Source organism: Lepus europaeus, chromosome 1, assembly GCF_033115175.1.
Source record: "Lepus europaeus isolate LE1 chromosome 1, mLepTim1.pri, whole genome shotgun sequence".
NCBI classification, from domain to species: Eukaryota; Metazoa; Chordata; class Mammalia; order Lagomorpha; family Leporidae; genus Lepus; species Lepus europaeus.
This window is the reverse complement of record NC_084827.1, coordinates 180161648-180179901: the sequence shown is the minus strand read 5'-3', so window position 1 is coordinate 180179901 and position 18254 is coordinate 180161648. Positions and strand designations below refer to the sequence as shown.

At 57.1% G+C, this 18254-nt stretch overlaps 1 protein-coding gene across 1 annotated transcript in view; it reads left to right on the top strand.

Moving 5' to 3' along the window:
- IQCA1 (IQ motif containing with AAA domain 1) overlaps positions 1-18254 on the top strand; it is a 156388-nt gene that overhangs the window by 116711 nt on the left and 21423 nt on the right. The window contains exons 15-16 of the mRNA XM_062202570.1: positions 3551-3750; positions 17620-17706. Of these exons, the coding sequence (XP_062058554.1) occupies positions 3551-3750; positions 17620-17706 (287 nt within the window). The remainder of the gene's footprint in view (positions 1-3550; positions 3751-17619; positions 17707-18254) is intronic.

Sequence of the window (18254 nt, the reverse complement as noted above, 5' to 3'; positions counted from 1 at the left end):
CCAACAGTGCATCCCTGGGCCCCCCGAGCAGCACCAGCAGGTACCGTCCTCCCTCCCCGTCTCCGTGTGCTGTGGCTTGCACATGGCTTGTGTGGTGCCCAGGCTTCCTGGGTTCCCATTTAAACCTCACTGCCAGGTCTTGCGAGAGTGGGAACTTAGCCCTGTGCTGGGACCTTTGAGCAGTGAATGGGATTAGACACGGGCATCGGAGTAGAGCCCCGTGCCGGAACACACGCATTGTGCTGGGGGTGAAGAAGATAAACTGCTGATAGGGCCCCTGGGGACTGAATACACAGATGAGCCCAAGAGCCCATCGCAGAGCCGGGGAGGCAGGGAGCGGGAAGCACCGGAGCCAGCGGGCCAGCGCTGGGCCCCCTTGCGTCACAGACGTGGGGCGGTGGGTGCGGTCCCGGTGCTCAGGCAGCCCTGTCGGGCCCTCCGGCTATCACTGAGGCACCTGCCGTCCACAACCGCTGCTGGGTCCTCAGGCCCCTGCGCTGCCAGGGCGTTTGTCTCCTGATGGGGCTTCTGCGCCCTGTGACCGGACCGCGTCCACAGGGCGAGTGGGTGCATAGGGGCACAGACAGGCCTGCACGTGCTGCACTGAACCTGGCCAGGCTGACGCGGGATCCTGTTCCAAAGGCAGGTGTTTGTTGGCCGCAGCTGGTCAAGTCGGCCTGGTGGTGGCCAGCGTGTGGACACTGTGGACAGCTCCACGGGCCACGTCCCACACCTGGCCAGGGAGCAGCAGCCCCATCCTGGGCGCCCGGGACGAAGGCTGAGGCTGCTGGGCCCCTTGGTAGACAAGAGAGCCCAGAAAGAGCCTGGCCGGTGCCACCCTTCCCCCAGAGATCAGGGAGCGGGGGGGGGGGCACTTCCTCAGCAGAAACGGCCTCCTCGGGGGCCCCGGCCCGCGCCCAGCCCGGCAGTGCCCCCGCTCTTGCGGATCAGCCCGCCTCTCAGTCCCTTTCCTGTGGCTCCAGTAGAACGCTGGGCGCTGCCGGTTCAGGAAGAACAGACGTCCGCTCTGGCCACAGGTCCGGGGGCAGCTGCCCGGTGCTGCCGCATCAAATGGTGGAAAACGGAGGAGCAAGGTGCGTGCAAGACACGCAAACCCAAGGACGGGCTTGGCCTAGGACAGCCTGCACCGCAGGAAGCAGCCCAGCCGCCCCTCAGAGCCCCACCTCCAGCGCCACCATCCTGGCCGAGAAACGTCAGCGCGAGCTCGGGAGGGGACACACCGTCTGCAAACCACAGCGCTAAGCATCTCCGAGGCCCGGGGCCAGCAGAGACAGAGCTGGGCTGGGGACGTCCAACGCCAGCCTGCTGGTTACCCTGTGGTCCTCCCGAGGCTGGGAAGGGCTCTGAACAAAAGCTGGAAACGCCGCAGGTCTCCGGGGAGCTCCCCGCGAGGAGCAGGCGGGGCCATGGGTGCAGGCAGCTGTGTCCTGCCGACTCGGCCGACTCCCTCCTGCCACCTCTGCCTGCCTGAGGTCAGCCAGGCCCCAGCTCAGAGGCCTCCCCGGACCACACTCTTCCCAGCTGAGCGGTCCTGGCGGCCCGCCCTCTCCTGGGGCTCCTGCCCCTCCCAGCCCAGCTCAGCCAGGGCCCTGGGCAAGTCTGGATCCCGGCCCCCCACATTTCAGGAACCCCAGCAGCTGCACCCCTGCTTGCTGTCCATCACCTGCCACTGCCAATCAATTGCCAGCCCCTCCCCCACCCCAGCCGGATCCCCGCCGTGGCCCGTGCTCAGATCCCCCTCACACGCCCTCCGCTACGAGCTGCTGTTCTTCCTGCCCCCACCGTGCAGCCCGACGGCCCCGCTCCCTTGCTGGCGTCAGTTCTCTGAGCGCTCTGGGCTCTCCTGGGTCGTGGCACCATTTGCCTCCCACTCAGGTCAGATCAACGCAGGCCTCAGCTCCCCTCTGGGCAGCAACTCCTGAGTGTTTTCCACGTTTGACTCCACCCCCCTTCTCACCGCCCACCAAGGCCCCGAGCCAGGGCCCTGCGCAGAGCAGCCTCTGATGCCCCCGCACCGAGTGGACAGTGGACAGGCGGCACCTCCTCTTCTCCGTGGAAAGTAGCGTCTGGGACCCTCCCCCTCCGTGACCCCACGGGAAACCTGCTCATCTCCTTCCCCTTCAACGAAAGCCTTCCATGAAGCCCGTGGTGTCATTCGAAGACCTGGCTGTGGGCTTCACCCAGGCGGAGCGCCAGGACCAGGCGACGCTCAGAGGACCTGTGCAGGGTGTGGTGCTGGAGCCAAGCCTGCCGTCCCTGGGGCACCACATTCCCAAGCCTGGTGAGGTCTCCAAGTCACAGCGAGGAGCAGGGCCCGGGACGGTGGCAAAACCCAGGAACCAGAGCCTGTACGCGGCCCGCAGAAAGGAGAAGCTGCTTGGAACCAAGCGGGAGAGTCAAGAAACAAAGTTGAGACCTGATTCTCCTTAGGCAGCCTGACGAGAGGCCAGCTGCAGAGAGACACGGTGGCCCTGGTGCTCTGGGCTCTCGCCGCGGTGCCGGGCAGAACCTAGCAGCCCAGGATTCACGCGGCGTGGCCGCACTCCGAGCACAGCGGGAGGAGAGCCTTTGTGTCAGACACCTCTAGTAAGTAGCAGGCATTGCGGGAAAAGCAACTCCACTTTCCATCAAATCCCGCTTCAGTGAACATCAGCCAGCACACGCACTCGGGAGAGAAACGCCATGAACCTTTAGGGAAAAAGGAATTGCTCCAAATTGTTTTCCAGGTTGATCGGAAAATGGGAGGTGGCCCTAAAAGTCCTATTCCCAATCCGTGAATTTCCTCTGTCTCGTCCATTACATGCGGTGATGAAATCGACATGATCACAGCTGACCAGAAAAGCCTAGACGTTCCCCAGAGGCGAGCTTGCCTGGCGCTGGGTGGCTCCAGGGCTTGGTGCCGTGCACCTAGAGGGGCCTCGGGGCCAGTCTGGGCTCCGCCTACCTGCGCTGCAGCACACACACCCAGGCACAAAGTCCCTGTGACCCGGGAGCTCCAGTCGCTTTCTCACCCAGTGCCGGTTCACCCGGCTGCTCCTGACTGGCCAGCAGCTAGGGCAGGGGCAACAGGTCCAGGCCCCAGCTGCCTGGACCTCGGCCTTCCTTCCCCTTCCCCTCGCGAGAAGGGCCCCGGCTAGGAAGGAGGCTGCGGGAGTGAGCACGCCGCGTCTCACTTCCTTTCCCAGGCTGTGCGAGGATTTACTGCTGCTGCCGACAAGCAGAGAAACCCCCTCAGAAACCCACAAAGCCCGAGGCAAGCGATCGCAGGAATGTCGGGGACACGCTGGGGAGAGTGGGAGAGGAGAGGGTGATGGGGACCAGAGACCCTGTGGCTCCAGCGCGAGCCCTGGCATACAAATCAAGGTGTCACGGAGCCAGCTGGGACAGCCGGCGGGCCCCTGGTGTGCGAGCCCCAGGACATGTGGATCACGGTGGAAGGAAGCCGGGGTCGCTGGGTGCGCCGAGGGCTTTGCCGTGGCCTCGCCTGAGAGGGGCAGGGTCTCAGCGCCTGTGCCTCTGTGTGTTTCAGGCTCGGCCTCAGTGCATGAGAAAGCTCCCCTGGTCAAGTCGCTGCTGCTGGCCGGGCCGTCCGGGGTAGGCAAGAAAATGCTGGTCCACGCCATCTGCACGGAAACGGGAGCCAACCTCTTCAACCTGTCGCCGTCCAACATTGCCGGGAAGTACCCCGGCAAGAACGGCCTGCACATGATGCTGCACGTGGTCATCAAGGTACAGCGCCCCGCCCTCCGTGACCCAGCCACGGCCGCACAGGACGGCCGTAGGCCCGCGAGTCCCTCAAACTTCCCATCGCATCCCGCGTGAATTGCTTCATGATTGCACCCGGCCCCACCTGTAGCTGTAAGAGATGGCTCTGTTCCTGGCCTGAGTAGCCCGCGTGCCACCCAGAGCTCTCTGTGGCCGGAGCCCGCGCACGCGTCACTGCAAAGGGAAACCCACTGCTCGTTCTAAGAGCTGGCGTCCTTGGGCATTTGCGTTTGGGGCATTGCTCTCTCACGTGGCCCCCTGTGGGTCAGCTCCTCACATGGGCTCCATGGGCCACGCAGAAAGCCACGCTGACCACAGTAAAGTGTGAATAGACAAGGGGATCGCAGGGCCAGAGACAGGGAGTTCCAGACGATCAAACCCGCCTCCCAGTGTGTGCTCCGACCTAGCTGCAGAACCACCCCCACGTTTACGGTTTGTGTGAGGACATCATAGGATTCCATGTTTTGTGCGAGGACCTTGCTTCGTTCCCCCCGGGTGCTGGAGGTCAGCATCAGAACTGACACACGTGCAGACGCCGTCCCGTGCTTGGGGCTGGATGTCGCCCACAGGAGCTTTCTAAGGGGCTGTAAACGAGGGGAGGAACCCATGGGTGCACAGCTGTGCAGCCGCCCTTCCTCCTGCCTTGTGTCCTGGTCTAACTGCTTTTTTCAGAACGTCTATTCCAGCCGTCATGGGACTGTCGGATTTGTGGTTTGTTCGGGCTCTTGGTAGACGCGGGATGGAAGTCTGTGTCAGACGCACCTGCTGCAGACGGCTTCCCTCTGCCGTGCTTGCCTTCTCATTTTCTTACTGGTTTTTCTTATTTAATTGCTCTGTCAGTTACCAAAAGAGGGTCTTAAGGCCTCCCTCTGCGTGGGTCTCTCTGTTTCTCTTCTTCCGTCAGCTCTGGCCTCATCTGTGTCGGAGTGCTGTTATGAGAGGCCCCTTCGTTCAGGGTTATGTCTTGCTGATTGCTTTATCAGGGATGAAATCCTGGTTTTGTCAGCACACCAGGTCTCAAAGCTGATCTGGCCTAATGTTCACAAAGCCACGCGTGCTTGCTTCTGCTTCCTGTATGGGTGCATTTTTACGTCTGATGTTCAGTGCATCCGTGTCTTGGTACTTTAAGAGCAGTTCTTGGCCGGCACCGCGGCTCAATAGGCTAATCCTCCACCTGCGGCGCCAGTACCCCGGGTTCTAGTCCTGGTTGGGGCGCCGGATTCTGCCCTGGTCACTCCTTTTCCAGGCCAGCTCTCTGCTGTGGCCCGGGAGTGCTGTGGAGGATGGCCCAAGTGCTTAGGCCCTGCACCCACATAGGAGACCAGGAGGAAGCACCTGGCTCCTGGCTTCAAATCAGCACAGCACACTGGCCATAGCAGCCATTTGAGGGGGTGAACCAATGGAAGGAAGACCTTTCTCTCTGTCTCTCTCTCCACTGTCTAACTCTTCCTGTCAAAAAATAAAAATTAAAAAAAAGAGCAGTTCTTGTGGACAGCCCATGGTTAGGTTTTGCTTCCTTATTCAGTCTGAGAATATATGTCATATAGTGGGAACTTCAATATTATTCATTGGTGAGCTAGGGCTACCACTTTGGTGTGTGTTCTTCATTTTCCCCGCTTATTTTCTATTCTGTTTCTCTTTTCCTGACTTCCTCTGGGTCAGTTCATGTGTTACTGTATTTCATTTACCTTCCTTGTTGTCCTTTCAGCCACTTTTTTTTTTTTACTTTTTAATAGTTGCTCTGTTGATGACACTAGACAGTCTTAATTTATAAACCAAGATGAACTCTTTTTAAAGATTTTTTTTTTATTTGAAAGAGCTACAGAGTGGTGGAGAGAGAGAGAGTGCGCGAGAGCAAGTTCTTTCATTCGCTGATCCACTCCCCAAATCGCTGCAACAGCCAGAGCTGCACCGATCCAAAGCCAGGAGCCAGGAGCTTCTGCCAGGTCTCCCATTCGGATGCAGGGACCCAATGACTTGGTCCATCTTCTGCTGCTTTCCCAAGCCACAGCAGAGAGCTGGATAGGAAGAGGAGCAGCCGGGTTTTGAACCGGTGCCCATATGGGATGCTGGTGCTGCAGGCCATGCCACAGCACCAGCCCCAATAAACTCTTAGTTTATCAACCATGTAGTATTGATGTTGTACCCTCTTGCATACAATGTGAAAACCTTGCAACAATATAGTTCATTTGTTGTTCCCATCTTTTGTGTATTTGTTGTCATACATTTTACATATAAATGTTACCAATGCCACAATGGAATGCTCTTGTGAACAGTGTGATGTTTTCTGTGCACCCACAAGTCCACTGTTTTTAATGTTCATCACTTTCCGACAGTCAGGTCTCCACCCGGTGTCGTTTACTTTCCGTCTGAACTTCCTGGGGCGTTCGTGTTGGTGCAGGTCTGCCCACACGTTTCACTTGTCCTGGAACGTCTTCATCACGTCCATTTTTGAAGGATTTTTTACTGGATGTAGAAGCACAAGTAGACTGCTTTGTGCAGCACTTTAGAGGAGCCTTTCCATCGTCTTGTGACTGCCATTGTTCCTGATGAGAAGTTACCGAGAACCGGGTCCTCCGAGGGTTATGAGATTTTCTGGGTTTTGGTTGTCATCAGTTGACTGTAATGTAGAACAGTTTCCTTGTTTGGTTAATATTTTCTTCTATTTAATCTGTTGTGTCTCACTGTGCTCATTGAATCTGCATGTGTTCTAAACCAAATTTGGGAGATTCTGGCCATTATTTTTTCATTTTTTCTAGCCCACTCTCTTTCCTCTCCTTCTGAGGCTCCAATTACATGTGTATTTGACTTCTTGCTGTTGGCCGAGTCAGTGAGGTCCTGCTCAGATTTCTGCGTTGGGTTGTTTTGATTAATCCGTACTCAGGTTTACTTGCTCTTCTGTGGTCTCCAGTCTACCAGCAAATCCATCTTGTGGCTTTTTCCTTTATTCCTGGTATCTTGCCTTTCAGTGCTAGAACTTAGGTTTACTGGTGATTATTACTGGTTTTCATTTCTCTGCTACAGTTTTCCATCTGTTCATTCACTATGAGCATCTTCTCCTCTATGTTCTTGACCTTAGTAGGTGCTTAGAGTTCTTATCTGTTCATTCCAGCACTGGGTCATCGCGGGCACGAGGACCCCTTTGTCCTTAACCATGTGCCACACCTTCCTGTTTTGTTACGTTTGACCAGTTTTTATTGTATGTGAACATTGTGGGTGATAAGATGAAGAGGCCCTGAGGCAGGCAGGGCTTTGGGCCGGCAGGCAGATTGCTGGTTGATCAGCTTGAATGCACAGCGTCTTGTTTTCTGTGTGGTTAATGTGGGTCTGTTTGGACTTTGCCTTTGTCCAAAGAAAATCTGTTGGTCTCAGGACATCTTGGCTTTACTGCAGGGTTCCATGGCAACTCTGTATTCCAAGCCCCTCCAACCCAACAGTAGCTGAGGCCTGTGCTCAGTAATTTTTTGTTTTGGGATTTTTTTTTTTGTATTTCTGATTTTTGTTTTAAAACATTTCTAGTAATACTGAAAAGTATAAAGCAGAGTTCAAGGAAGACATAAAGATTTAGCAATGTTTAGTATTTTTGTAGACATTTAATATGTAAACATCTTACACACGCATACCATTTTTCTTGAAAGCAGAGATGGATATATTAATGTCATATAATGTGAGATTCATGACAAAGATCATACAGTGAAAAAGAAGGGTATATTTTTACAAAAGGGGTATAATTCAGGGAAGACTACATTTATAAATATCTATATACCAAATAGTATGGCACCCACATGTTTTATGCTGAATATGTCAACTTCTGCATACGAGAGAAAGCGTGGAGTTTGCCTTTCTGTGTCTGGTTTATTGCACTTTGCATGGTCTCCAGCTTCATGCATTTTGTTGAAAGTGTCGGGATTCTGTTCTTTTTATGGCTGAGTACTGCTCCACTGTGTGTGTGTGTGTGTGTGTGTTTCCCATTTTCTTCATCCACTCCTGCACTGATGGACATCTGCATTGATTCCAAATCTTCGCTGTTGTGAGTTGGGCTGCAGTACGCATGGGAGTGCAGGTATCTCTTTGATAAGCTGATGGCATTTTCTACACTCCCAGAAGTGGGATAGCTGGGTCATATGGCAGGTCCATTTTTCTTTGAGGAATGGCCCTGTTTTCCACAAGCACTATACTAATTGGCTTTCTCACCAACAGTGTGTTGTGGTTCCATTTTCTCCACTTCCTCACCAGCACTTGATATTTTTGGCTTTTGGGTGGTAGCCATTCTAACTGAAATGACATGATACCTCACCGTGCTTTGTATTTGCATTTCCCTGATGGCTGGTGATGTAATGAGCATTTTTTTCCATGTATTTGTTGGCCATTTGTATTTCTTCTTGTATTTTTTAAAATATATATTTATTTTGTTTACTTGAAAGGCAGAGTCACAGAGAATATCCCAACTTGCCATAATGCTTGGGCCTGGGCTAGGCCAGTGCCAGGAACCAGGAATTTCATCGGGGTTTCCCATGTGGGTGGCAGGTGTCCAAGGACTTGGACCATCTTCCACTGCTTTCCCAGGCACAGTTGCAGGGAGCTGGATCAGAACTGGGGCAGCTGGGACAGAAGCCAGCACTCTAGTGTGGGATGCCAGTGTCGCCACCAGTAGCTTAACATGCTGTGCCACAGAGCTGCCACCTCGTACTTCTTCTGAAAAGTTACTATTCAGATTCTCTGCCTATTTCTTAACTGGATTGCTTGTTTTATTGTTGCTGAATTTCCCAAGATCTGTATACGTTCTGGACTTTAGTCTCTTGTCATATGCATAGTTTTGCAAGTATTTTCTCCTGTTCTGTCGGTTGTTCTCCTCACTCTTGGTTGTTCCCTGTGCTGTGCAGAAGCTTCTTGGTTTGATATTAGCCCATTTGTTTAGTTTTGGTTTTGTTGTTTATGCTTTCGGGAAGGTATCCAAAAAGTCATTGCCTTTGTTGTACCTGAGCGAGTGCAAACAAAGGAGTACCACACACTGATACAATTTGATGGTCCTTTATTGCCGGTGGTGGAGAGTGGATTCATGTCCTAAAGAACTCTCGACCCTGAAGCCTAAAGCGGCAGGGTTTAGAAAGGCAAAAACCACAAAATTGGGAGGGGAGTACATGGTTGCTAGGATCAGGGGGGAATACATGGTTACTGGGGTCAAGCTGACCAAAAATCTATGCGAAACGAATAACAATTATAATCTTGACAATACCAGTTACAGTCTTACCAGTTTCAATGATAATCTTGACATCAATCCAGCTATTGGTTTAAATCATATGTAGGGCATAGACAAACTACATTTTTATCATTAACCCAGGTGTAGCCTATCCACTTCTAAGCTTGAGCGATCATGCTAGGGGGTTGCTATGCTCTGCCAAGTGTGATGTAGTGGACTGCTATTGTCCGAGAGTTTTAGATCATAGTTTCAGAGCAGAGTCTCACGGGGCTGGGGGGAAACTTTCCCAGAATGGAGTCTCAGGTTCTCCAAAATGGAGTCCCTACCGTCAAGGTGTTACTTCCCCTTTTCCAGTAAATTGGAGCGTCTTCCTCATGCAGTTGATTTTTATAAAGCGTGTGAGCTAAGAGTGAGGGGTGTGAGGTAGGGGTCGATGAAAACCCTGTTTACCAAGCTCCTCGAACGTGGCAGTGGCCATGCTGGGTGCTCGGCTCTTCCGTTTTGCAGTTTTCCCTGAGATTCTCGCGTGCACAGGTTAGCCAGACTTTGCAGCCAGGCCGCGCTGCCTTCGTTCATTCTCAGCACCAAGTCCTGCTGACACTTGGCACCATCGAGGAATGGACACACGTGCGTTGCAGCATGGTGTTTGAAAGGCTTCCGCAGATGCCGTGCACTGAGTCACTGTGGTCGTTAGGGGATCCTCACAACAGCCTCGTGAGGCCAGCTCCAGCAGTACCCCCATTTCACTGCCTGCAAAGCTGAGGCTCAGAGCGTGGAAGCCACGTTCCTAGGTGGCAGTGTTGCGATCTGTCCCCAGCCTGCGTGCAGAGCCTCCAGGGTCTTCAGCCATGGGGTCCTGCACCGCACCTCCCTCCCGAAGTGGGGCTGACACAAGGCTGTCCCCTCCCACCTGCCAAATGGCCTGGTAGCCCCCGCTGTGACTCCTGGACCTGTTCTCACTCCAGGGACTTCTGTGTTCCCGCTCTGCCGGGAGGCTTTCTCGGGATACTAGAAAAGCTCTCTTCACCTGTCTCAGAATGACTGCACACTGGCCAGTGCCACGGCTCACTAGGCTAATCCTCCGCCTGTAGCGCAGCACCTCGGGTTCTAGTCCCGGTTGGGGCGCTGGTTCTGTCCTGGTTGCTCCTCTTCCAGACCAGGAGGAAGCACCTGGCTCCTGGCTTCGGTTCAGCGCAGCGCCAGCCATAGCGGCCATTTGGGGGTGAACCAACGGAAGGAAGACTTTTCTCTCTGTCTCTCTCACTGTCTAGCTCTGTTAAAAAAAAAAAAAAAACAGAATGCCTGCAAACTGACGTTGTGTGGACCACAGAGTGCTGGGGGTCAAGCTGTTGGAACGGGACAGGCAGATGGATCTGGGCTGCGTCCCACCGGAGTGCCCCACCGCCCCACCCAGGGTCAGCCCAGCTGGGCCCGGGCTCTCCCAGTTACCGTTCAGGGTTTACACCGCTCCCTCTGAGGGCCTCAGCAGATGGACATTTGCAACATGATTTTAAAACTGTGGGAACGCAGACCAAAATGTCTGCACTTGCTAAGTGTTTAAAAAGAATCCAGGGGCTAGCGTATGGGAAAGTGAGCCCCCACCCTGTAACCCGCACTCCACAAATCCCCTGCTAGGCGGCCGGCCCCTCGCTGGCAGCTGCTGACTGCCTGAGGACGCCCAGCCCCCAGTCAGGGGCCACAGCACACAGGCAGGCACGCGGCTCCCCAGCCTGAGGTGCCCCTCCCTGGGGCCTCACAGATGCCCCATAGAGAGGTGTGCAGTGAATGAGCAACGAGGGGGCCTTTCCGGCTTGGCAAACAGAGCAGCTGGCAAGCATGACATTGGTTTTCACCTGTGGTTATCTACAGCGAGCAAAATGGGCCCCTTGCAGCAGGAACTGCACCCCCCCCCCGGAGATTTGACATCACCTGTCAGTAACTCAGCCGCCAAAACACAGATGGGTCTTCGTTGCTGAGCCACCGTATCCTAAGGCTCCTTTTTAAGTATTCGTTCATTTATTTTCATCTACTTGAAAGCAGAGAAAAAAAGAAAAGAAATTTTCCACCCACTAGTTCATTCCCCATATGCTCACAATACCCAATGCTGGTCCAGGTTGAAGCCAGGAGCCCAGAACTCCACCCACGCCTCCCACTTGGGCAGCCTGAGCCCAAGCACTTGAGCCATCACCTGCCTCCTTCCAGGGTGTGCATTCGCTGGAAGCCGGATCGGTAGCAGAGCAGCTGGGTCTCAGGTGGGCACTCCGCTGTGGGAGGCGGTGTTCCCAGCAGTGGCTGAACCCACTGCACCGCCACACCCACCCCACGACTCTAATTCTGATGGTGAATGTTTGGTGGTGTTCCTTTGGGAGATAGGAAAGGCGAAAGTCCACAGAACCCTCCGGGGTGGAGAAATCTTTATTTGTTTGCTAGAGTCTTCCAGGATATAAAAGGGCTCTCACTGGTGAAAATTCATCTTTATTCCATGAGTGACACGAAAACTAACCCCACAGAGATATTCGGTAGGACTGAAGAGCCCTCTGCTGGCCATCGAGGTAAACTATCGCATATAACTTCTGGAAAGTTCAATTATGAATTAATTACATTTAATTGTCCATGACCTCAAACTATCTGTGGGTAATTTAAACGAAGCCTTCTCATCGCTAGATGAAAATTAAAAGAGCAAAGGATACCATTTTTCATTAGCAAATTGGCAGAGATTTTTTATGGCTAACACTTGCAGGGGAAAGGCGTGTGGCACGTGTGTCGCTGCAGCGTGTGCAGACAGAGCCTGCAGGAGGTCAGTGCACCTGCACGCGTGAAGACGGGAGGCGTGTACAGGTCCTCAGCCCACAGGGGACGATGGGCCCCAAGGCGCCTGTCCAAGCACTGCTGGCTAAGTAGACAGAGGGAAGCTGTGCAGATGTTCAAAAGCAAGTCTTAAAGCCTCGTGTTAAAGTCAGAGAGGAGAAAGGACCGTGCAAGAACCACGGTGCGGAAGCAGCCATCCCGTTAGTGCACACGCGGCGGTCCAGAGGGCCTGTGGGGGAACAGGGAGTGCTCACCCATGGATTCTGGGTGCGGCGAGGGAGGAAGGGGCTGTCTGTGGCAGCCTGTCTGTTCTGAGACTCCCAGTGATGAGCAGGGCCTTTGGCGTGGCCTCTGGAGAAGCCCCTGCAGGTGCACAGCTCCTGTCTCGCCTGCTCGGGGACCTGCGGTAGCAGCCTCCCTGTCGGCTGCCCCAGGCGTGTATGCTACAAGGAAGCTGAGCCCTTCTCGCCCCAGGCTCACCCTCCCCGCTGCGACCTCCAGGCTGTGTCTTCCCTGTGGAGTCCCCGCTTTCTCTCCACTCCCCTAGAATCCCTTCTACCCATTCTGCTGGCTTCCGCTGCCATTCTGGCCCCACTCCCTGGACCTGGCTGTCCTCTGCCTGCCCTGCTGCCCTGAGCTCCCCATGGCCCAGACCGGCCTTGTCGTTCCATCCCCTGGTCCCGTGTGGGTCCACTCTCCCAGCCTCCAGGTCTGGTCCCGTGTGGGTCCACTCTCCTCCCAGCCTCCAGGTCTGGTCCCGTGCGGGTCCACTCTCCTCCCAGCCTCCAGGTCTGGTCCCGTGTGGGACCACTCTCCTCCCAGCCTCCAGGTCTGGTCCCGTGCGGGTCCACTCTCCTCCCAGCCTCCAGGTCTGGTCCCGTGTGGGTCCACTCTCCTCCCAGCCTCCAGGTCTGGTCCCGTGCGGGTCCACTCTCCTCCCAGCCTCCAGGTCTGGTCCCGTGTGGGACCACTCTCCTCCCAGCCCCCAGGTCTGGTCCCGTGTGGGTCCACTCTCCTCCCAGCCTCCACTCAGCCAGCACCAGGCCCCCCTCATCCACTGCATCGGCCCATGCCAAGTCTCCCTCTCCTCCCCTGCCTCAGAGCCTGCCCGCTGCCCCCTGCCTTCAACCTCCACTCACCAAGCCCGCTGCCCGCAGCGCCCACCCCAGCCACCCCTGCCTTCAGCCTCCACTCACCAAGCCCGCTGCCCACAGCGCCCACCCCAGCCACCCCTGCTGGTGCTTTGTGTTCTCACTCACCAGAGGGTTTGTCTGCAACGCTAAGTCCCCCAGCTCTCCCCAGCATGGGTAAGGCCTTCGGTGACCCCTTCCAGAAGACCCCAAGAGCCCCCATTCCACATGTGGCAGCTCCTCCCTGCCCCCAAGCCGTGTGGCCTCGGGGGCCCTCCGAGGTCTGTGGGCTGTGACGCCACAGTGTGGGCTGCAGTTTGCATCCCTCACCCCACCTCCTGCCTCTGCCGACATCGGTGCCCTTGGGCCACTCCCGCCTCTGCCCTCCGCCATCAGAGAGGGCTCCCAGGGTCGGAGCCCTGCTCTGCCAATCTCTGTGACCCCAGTGCCTGCCACCCTGGGCCCTGGAGGACACGACAGTGTCTCTGTGTTCTCCCTGCAGAGGTGACGAATGACAGAGAGAGAAGGACGCGGGCAAGGGTGAGGTGTGTGGGAAGAGGCATCTGGTCTCCTGGGGCCACACAGCAGGTGCGGGCAGGTGGGCGGCCCCAGGCTCAGCCCCGGCTCCAGCACTCCTGTATCTCAGTGACTCATCCAGGTGAGGGGGAGACGCCGTGGAGGTGCTGGGCACCCCGAGGGACATGTGGCCAGTGAGGACACAGGGGCATCGTGGGCGTTAATGCACTTTGCTGGCGGCCGTCGGATTTATTGTTATCCCCATCAATGGCCCTTTGTGTCTTTCTGATAAGAATTCCAAACGACGTCACCCCAGAGTCCCCCCCAGTGCCTGTGAGCCCCAGAGCAGGTGAACATCCCGGGAAAGGAGTGCTTCGCAGGTGTGAGGGCTGGAAAATGCGGGAAGTGTGGCATCCCCCCACTGGGTCCAAAGGAGCACGGAGTTAAAGGAACTTCACGCGCACAGCCAGTGGAGCGGTGTGGCCCAGTTTCAAAGTCGCTCTCAGCGAGGCGCCAGAAGTAAGACTTTTGGTCTCCAGGTGACGCCAAGTTCGGAGGACTCCTGCGTTTCAAGGCAGTCTGAGCAGCTTTGATGGAAGCCGACAGAGCAAGGCGCGGCGGTGGCACTCCCGCCCGCGGCTCCTGTCGGGAGGAGCTGGTGGAGAGGCTCGCAGCGTCCGGATGGAGCCGTGGAAAGTCCCTTGCTGGCCGAGTGGACGCGGGGCAGGGACGGTCTGCTGCTGCGTCAGTTCGCACTGGGACAAGAAGCGCTGCTCACGAGAACGTGGTTCTTCCACGGGTGGCAGTTCACCCTAAGAGAGACTGGAAGAGGAAGGTTTTGCCTCCGTTAGTATAAACGGCCTTTTCCGTAAGAAACTGGAAGTCTGTTTCAAGCGGCTTCTCATTTTCATGTTTGCTCTTGGGGCTGGGGAGAGGAAGGCTTTGATGTAAAGGAGCTTTCAGGGAGTGGTGGCTGCTCGGAGCCACAGACGGTGGAGCTCACACCGCAGAGCCGAGACGGGGGAGGAGCCACGCAGTGGGAGGAGCCCAGGAGGCAGCGCACAGGCCTCGTCGGGGTCGTCAGCGTGGGGCTGAGGCACGGGGGACACCCGCGTCTGTGGGGGGTGAGACGGGTCACACACGGAGCTGGCAGGGGCAGGAGTGCACGGTGCAGGGGAGAGGAGGTGAGCTTTGGCCTGTGTGGGGCTCAGAAGCTTCTGGAAGGCAGGCACCACGCCGTGAGGCTGTGGAACTGCAGAAGATGTGGTGGTGTAGGGCATCGTCAGCACCAGAAGCCACCTGGCGCCCCCAGGCTGCGGTGGGGGTGCTCAGGGAAGCCAGGAGTGAGGCCACTGTCGAGACTCGGCTGTGCGCAGCTAAGGGAGGACGCCGTGGAGAGCCACGCGGTGGGCAGTAGTGTCTGACCTTGGGGCGGGGGTGTCTGACCTTGGGGTGGGGGTGTCTGACCTTGGGGCAGGGGTGTCTGACCTTGGGGCAGGGTGTCTGACCTTGGGGTGGCAGTGTCTGACCTTGGGGCAGCCATGTCTGACCTTGGGGCTGGGGGGGGTGTGTGACCTTGGGGTGGGGGTATCTGGAGGCAGGGGTGTCTGATCCTTGGGATGGCAGTGTCTGACTTTGGGGCAGGGTGTCTGACCTTGGGCAGGGGTGTCTGACCTTGGGGCCGGGGGGGGGGGGGGTGTCTGACCTTGGGGCAGGGTGTCTGACCTTGGGGTGGCGGTGTCTGATCCTTTGGGCGGTGGTGTCTGACCTTGGGGCCGGGGGGGGGGGTGTCTGACCTTGGGGCAGGGTGTCTGACCTTGGGGTGGCGGTGTCTAACCTTGGGGTGGCAGTGTCTGACCTTGGGGCAGGGTGTCTGACCTTGGGGCGGGGTGTGTGACCTTGGGGTGGCGGTGTTGACCTTGGCTGTGCCTCAGCTTCCCCAGGGAGCTCTGGAAACCGCTGGTGTCTGCACAGCACCCCAGTTACGTGGGGATCTCAGGGCTGGGGCCAGCACCGCGTTTCAGAGCTCCCTGGCGAGTCCGTGAGAACTGCTGAGCTGTCAGGAGTGAAAGAGCCCGCCCTGCATGCTGCGGTCTCATTTCTGCACAGTGCAAGCGTGCAGCGTTGCCGGCACGCCTGGCACCAGCGCCCTCGGACAGGGATGCTGTTGGCTGTGGTTTCTGGCAGGACTCACACCCCGTGCCTGTCGGTGTCTTCAGTGCCCCGGCAGCAGGTAGATGGGCCCAGGGCTCAGCGCGGAGGCCTCCCCACAGCCCCTCCCACACTTCCCCCGGCGTCCCTGTCATGCCCATCTTTCTGCTGGACGGCGAGCTTTTAGTCCATGCGACACACGTGACCTTGCTCGTGGACGCGGGAAAACCAGCACCACGTTGCTCACCACATCAGAGAGCTGCTTGTGTTCAACAAAAAATCACAGAGGGGGGCGAGAGAGTGGACAGGAGCCCCTCTGTCTGGTGGCATTGGTCCCTCCTCCACGGAGAAGGGACCTCTCACCTGGCTTGTGGTTCCCCTCTCATCTGGGTGACTGGAGATTTGAATCCACCACCGGGCAGCAACACCTCCAGCCAGGACCTGTGCAAAGTGGCAGCCCGGTCAGAGGGCCATGGCACCGGGCAGCACGGAGAGAAGGCGCGGTTGCCCTGAGGAGGGCAGGACCCACTGCGTGCCTGGCAGGCGCAGGTGCGTCCGTTTCTGCCGCACCTCACTGAGCGTCGTCTTTTTCTCTAATGATCCGAATCCAGGGAGGAGGAGGTATCCTCTCAGACTCTGGTACCAGGGGGAAAAACTCAGAGGCCAGGCCAAAATAAAACAGCCCCGAACGCAGGGGGACCACGGCAGGTGGGTGGTGCCTGGTGTGACCTAGGGGACACCAGCAAGGAAGAGAGCAAGGTCTCAGGGTTCAGATCACGATTTGGGCTGCAGCCCGGCCACTTGCTCCCCCTGTGTCTTGTCTGTGAAGCACGAGTGGCGGGACCACGTGGGTGGGGGGACCACATGAGTAGGGGGACCACGTGTGTGCACTGCTGCCCGGCATCACCCTGTCTTTGAGTCCTGCTTCTGCCTCTTTGCAGCACTGCTGTCACTACGTCTTCCAGCCTCAGTTTCCCCATCTGTAAGCAGGGCTGGTGACAACATAAGGACACAGGAATTATCACAGGACTGGGCACATGGTGGCTCTGACCCTGTGGGATGCTGTGTGCGACGCGTGTCGCCACCGCCTGGCACATGCCTGCTCACTCACCAGCGTCCAGGGCTCCCTCTGTTGCCTCATTGCCCCGGGCACTGGGATTCCCAGGCAGGCTTCTTCATCCTTGAACTCTGGCTCAGAGTCTGTGCAGTGACACCGGCCCAGCAGAGCGTGGCTGGTGCTGTCTCCCCTGGGCTCCTGCCTGTGGGAGCCGTGCACACAGCCAGCCCAGGTGTTGAAGGGTCAAGGTCATCAGCGTCCACTTCTGTCCATGAAGGTGCCGTCTAGACGGCCAGCCACTTGGTCCCCAACATCCGAGATGTGGCACAGCGCCCCCAGAGCTTTTCCCGTCCTGGGGTGGGTGCCCGTCTTTGTCGCACGTCGAGCCTCTGCCTTCGCGATGTTGTCAGACATACAAAAACAGGAGAGGACGTTGCGCGGCCCGCTGTGGCTGGCACACCGTCATCCGTCCCAGTCCACACAAAGCACAGATGGCTGAAGAAATGCCTGAACTTAGCTGTGGTGGCAGCGCCTTGAAGGGGTTGTGGGTGTGTGACAATGACTCGCGAGCCGCAGCAGGTCCCGGCCAGCTCTGCCACGGAGCCCTGCAGGAGGGGCTTCAGAGCCGCCGCCTAGGGGGAGCCTCGGCCACAAAGCACAGCCTGGGGGCCTCGGGCGGAAAGGGCCCTCCCCGTGGGGAGCAGTCCCCGATGCACCCGACAGCCAGGGCAAGCTGATGAAAACCTGTGGCCCGGGCCCCACTCGTTTTCAGCAGACAGCAGCCGAACTGAGTGGAGGCAGAACACACGTCCCGCCGGTCAGGACAGGCCTGCAGGGTGGAGGGGAGGCCGAGGCCCTGTGTCCCACGCAGCGGGGCAGGTCCTGAGCTGCAGGTGCAGGGGCCGGGGGCCGGGCAGCACTGGCCGAGCGGGACTCGCAGCTGCAGGCGGCCACTTCTTTCTCCCCTGCAGGTGGCTCGGCAGCTCCAGCCCTCCGTGGTGTGGATCCAAGACACCGAGAAAACCTTCTACAAAAAAGTGCCCAGCACGGAGAAGCAGGTGAGCGGCTCGCACCCACTTCTCACAATGCCCGCTTCCTTGCTCCAAGGGGACCCCTTCCCGGGGGACCACTTCTGGAGCGGACCTTCCCTTGCCCGGGGAGGAGGAAGGCACTGGGCTTTCGCACCTGCTGCGCTGGTCTCTGTCTGCCCCCAGTGCTCATCTGCATTTGCAGGGACCCAGTGGAGAGCTCTTAGGAGACATAATTTAAAAGAAAATCAAAGAAAGTGGGAAAGCTGGGAGAAGGAGGGTTTTCAGCCCAAACATATGATTCACAGGAAAGAAACAATTTAGAGAACTCGGCTCAGTGACAGCAAATGGCACACACAGGAGTTATTATTAGGATTTCCTATTGTTCATCATAATAAATAGCAAAGGGCCTGAAATTTATGAACAAAGGCCGTCAACAGAACCGCTAAGTGCACCGCGTTCGGGCCTCCGGGGAGCCCGGCTCCAATTGCTTCCTTCCTCCTTTTATCCGCTCTCAATGGCCCCCCTCCCCAGGACTTCCCCCCGCAAATCACCAGCAAATTTCCCACAAGTTAAAA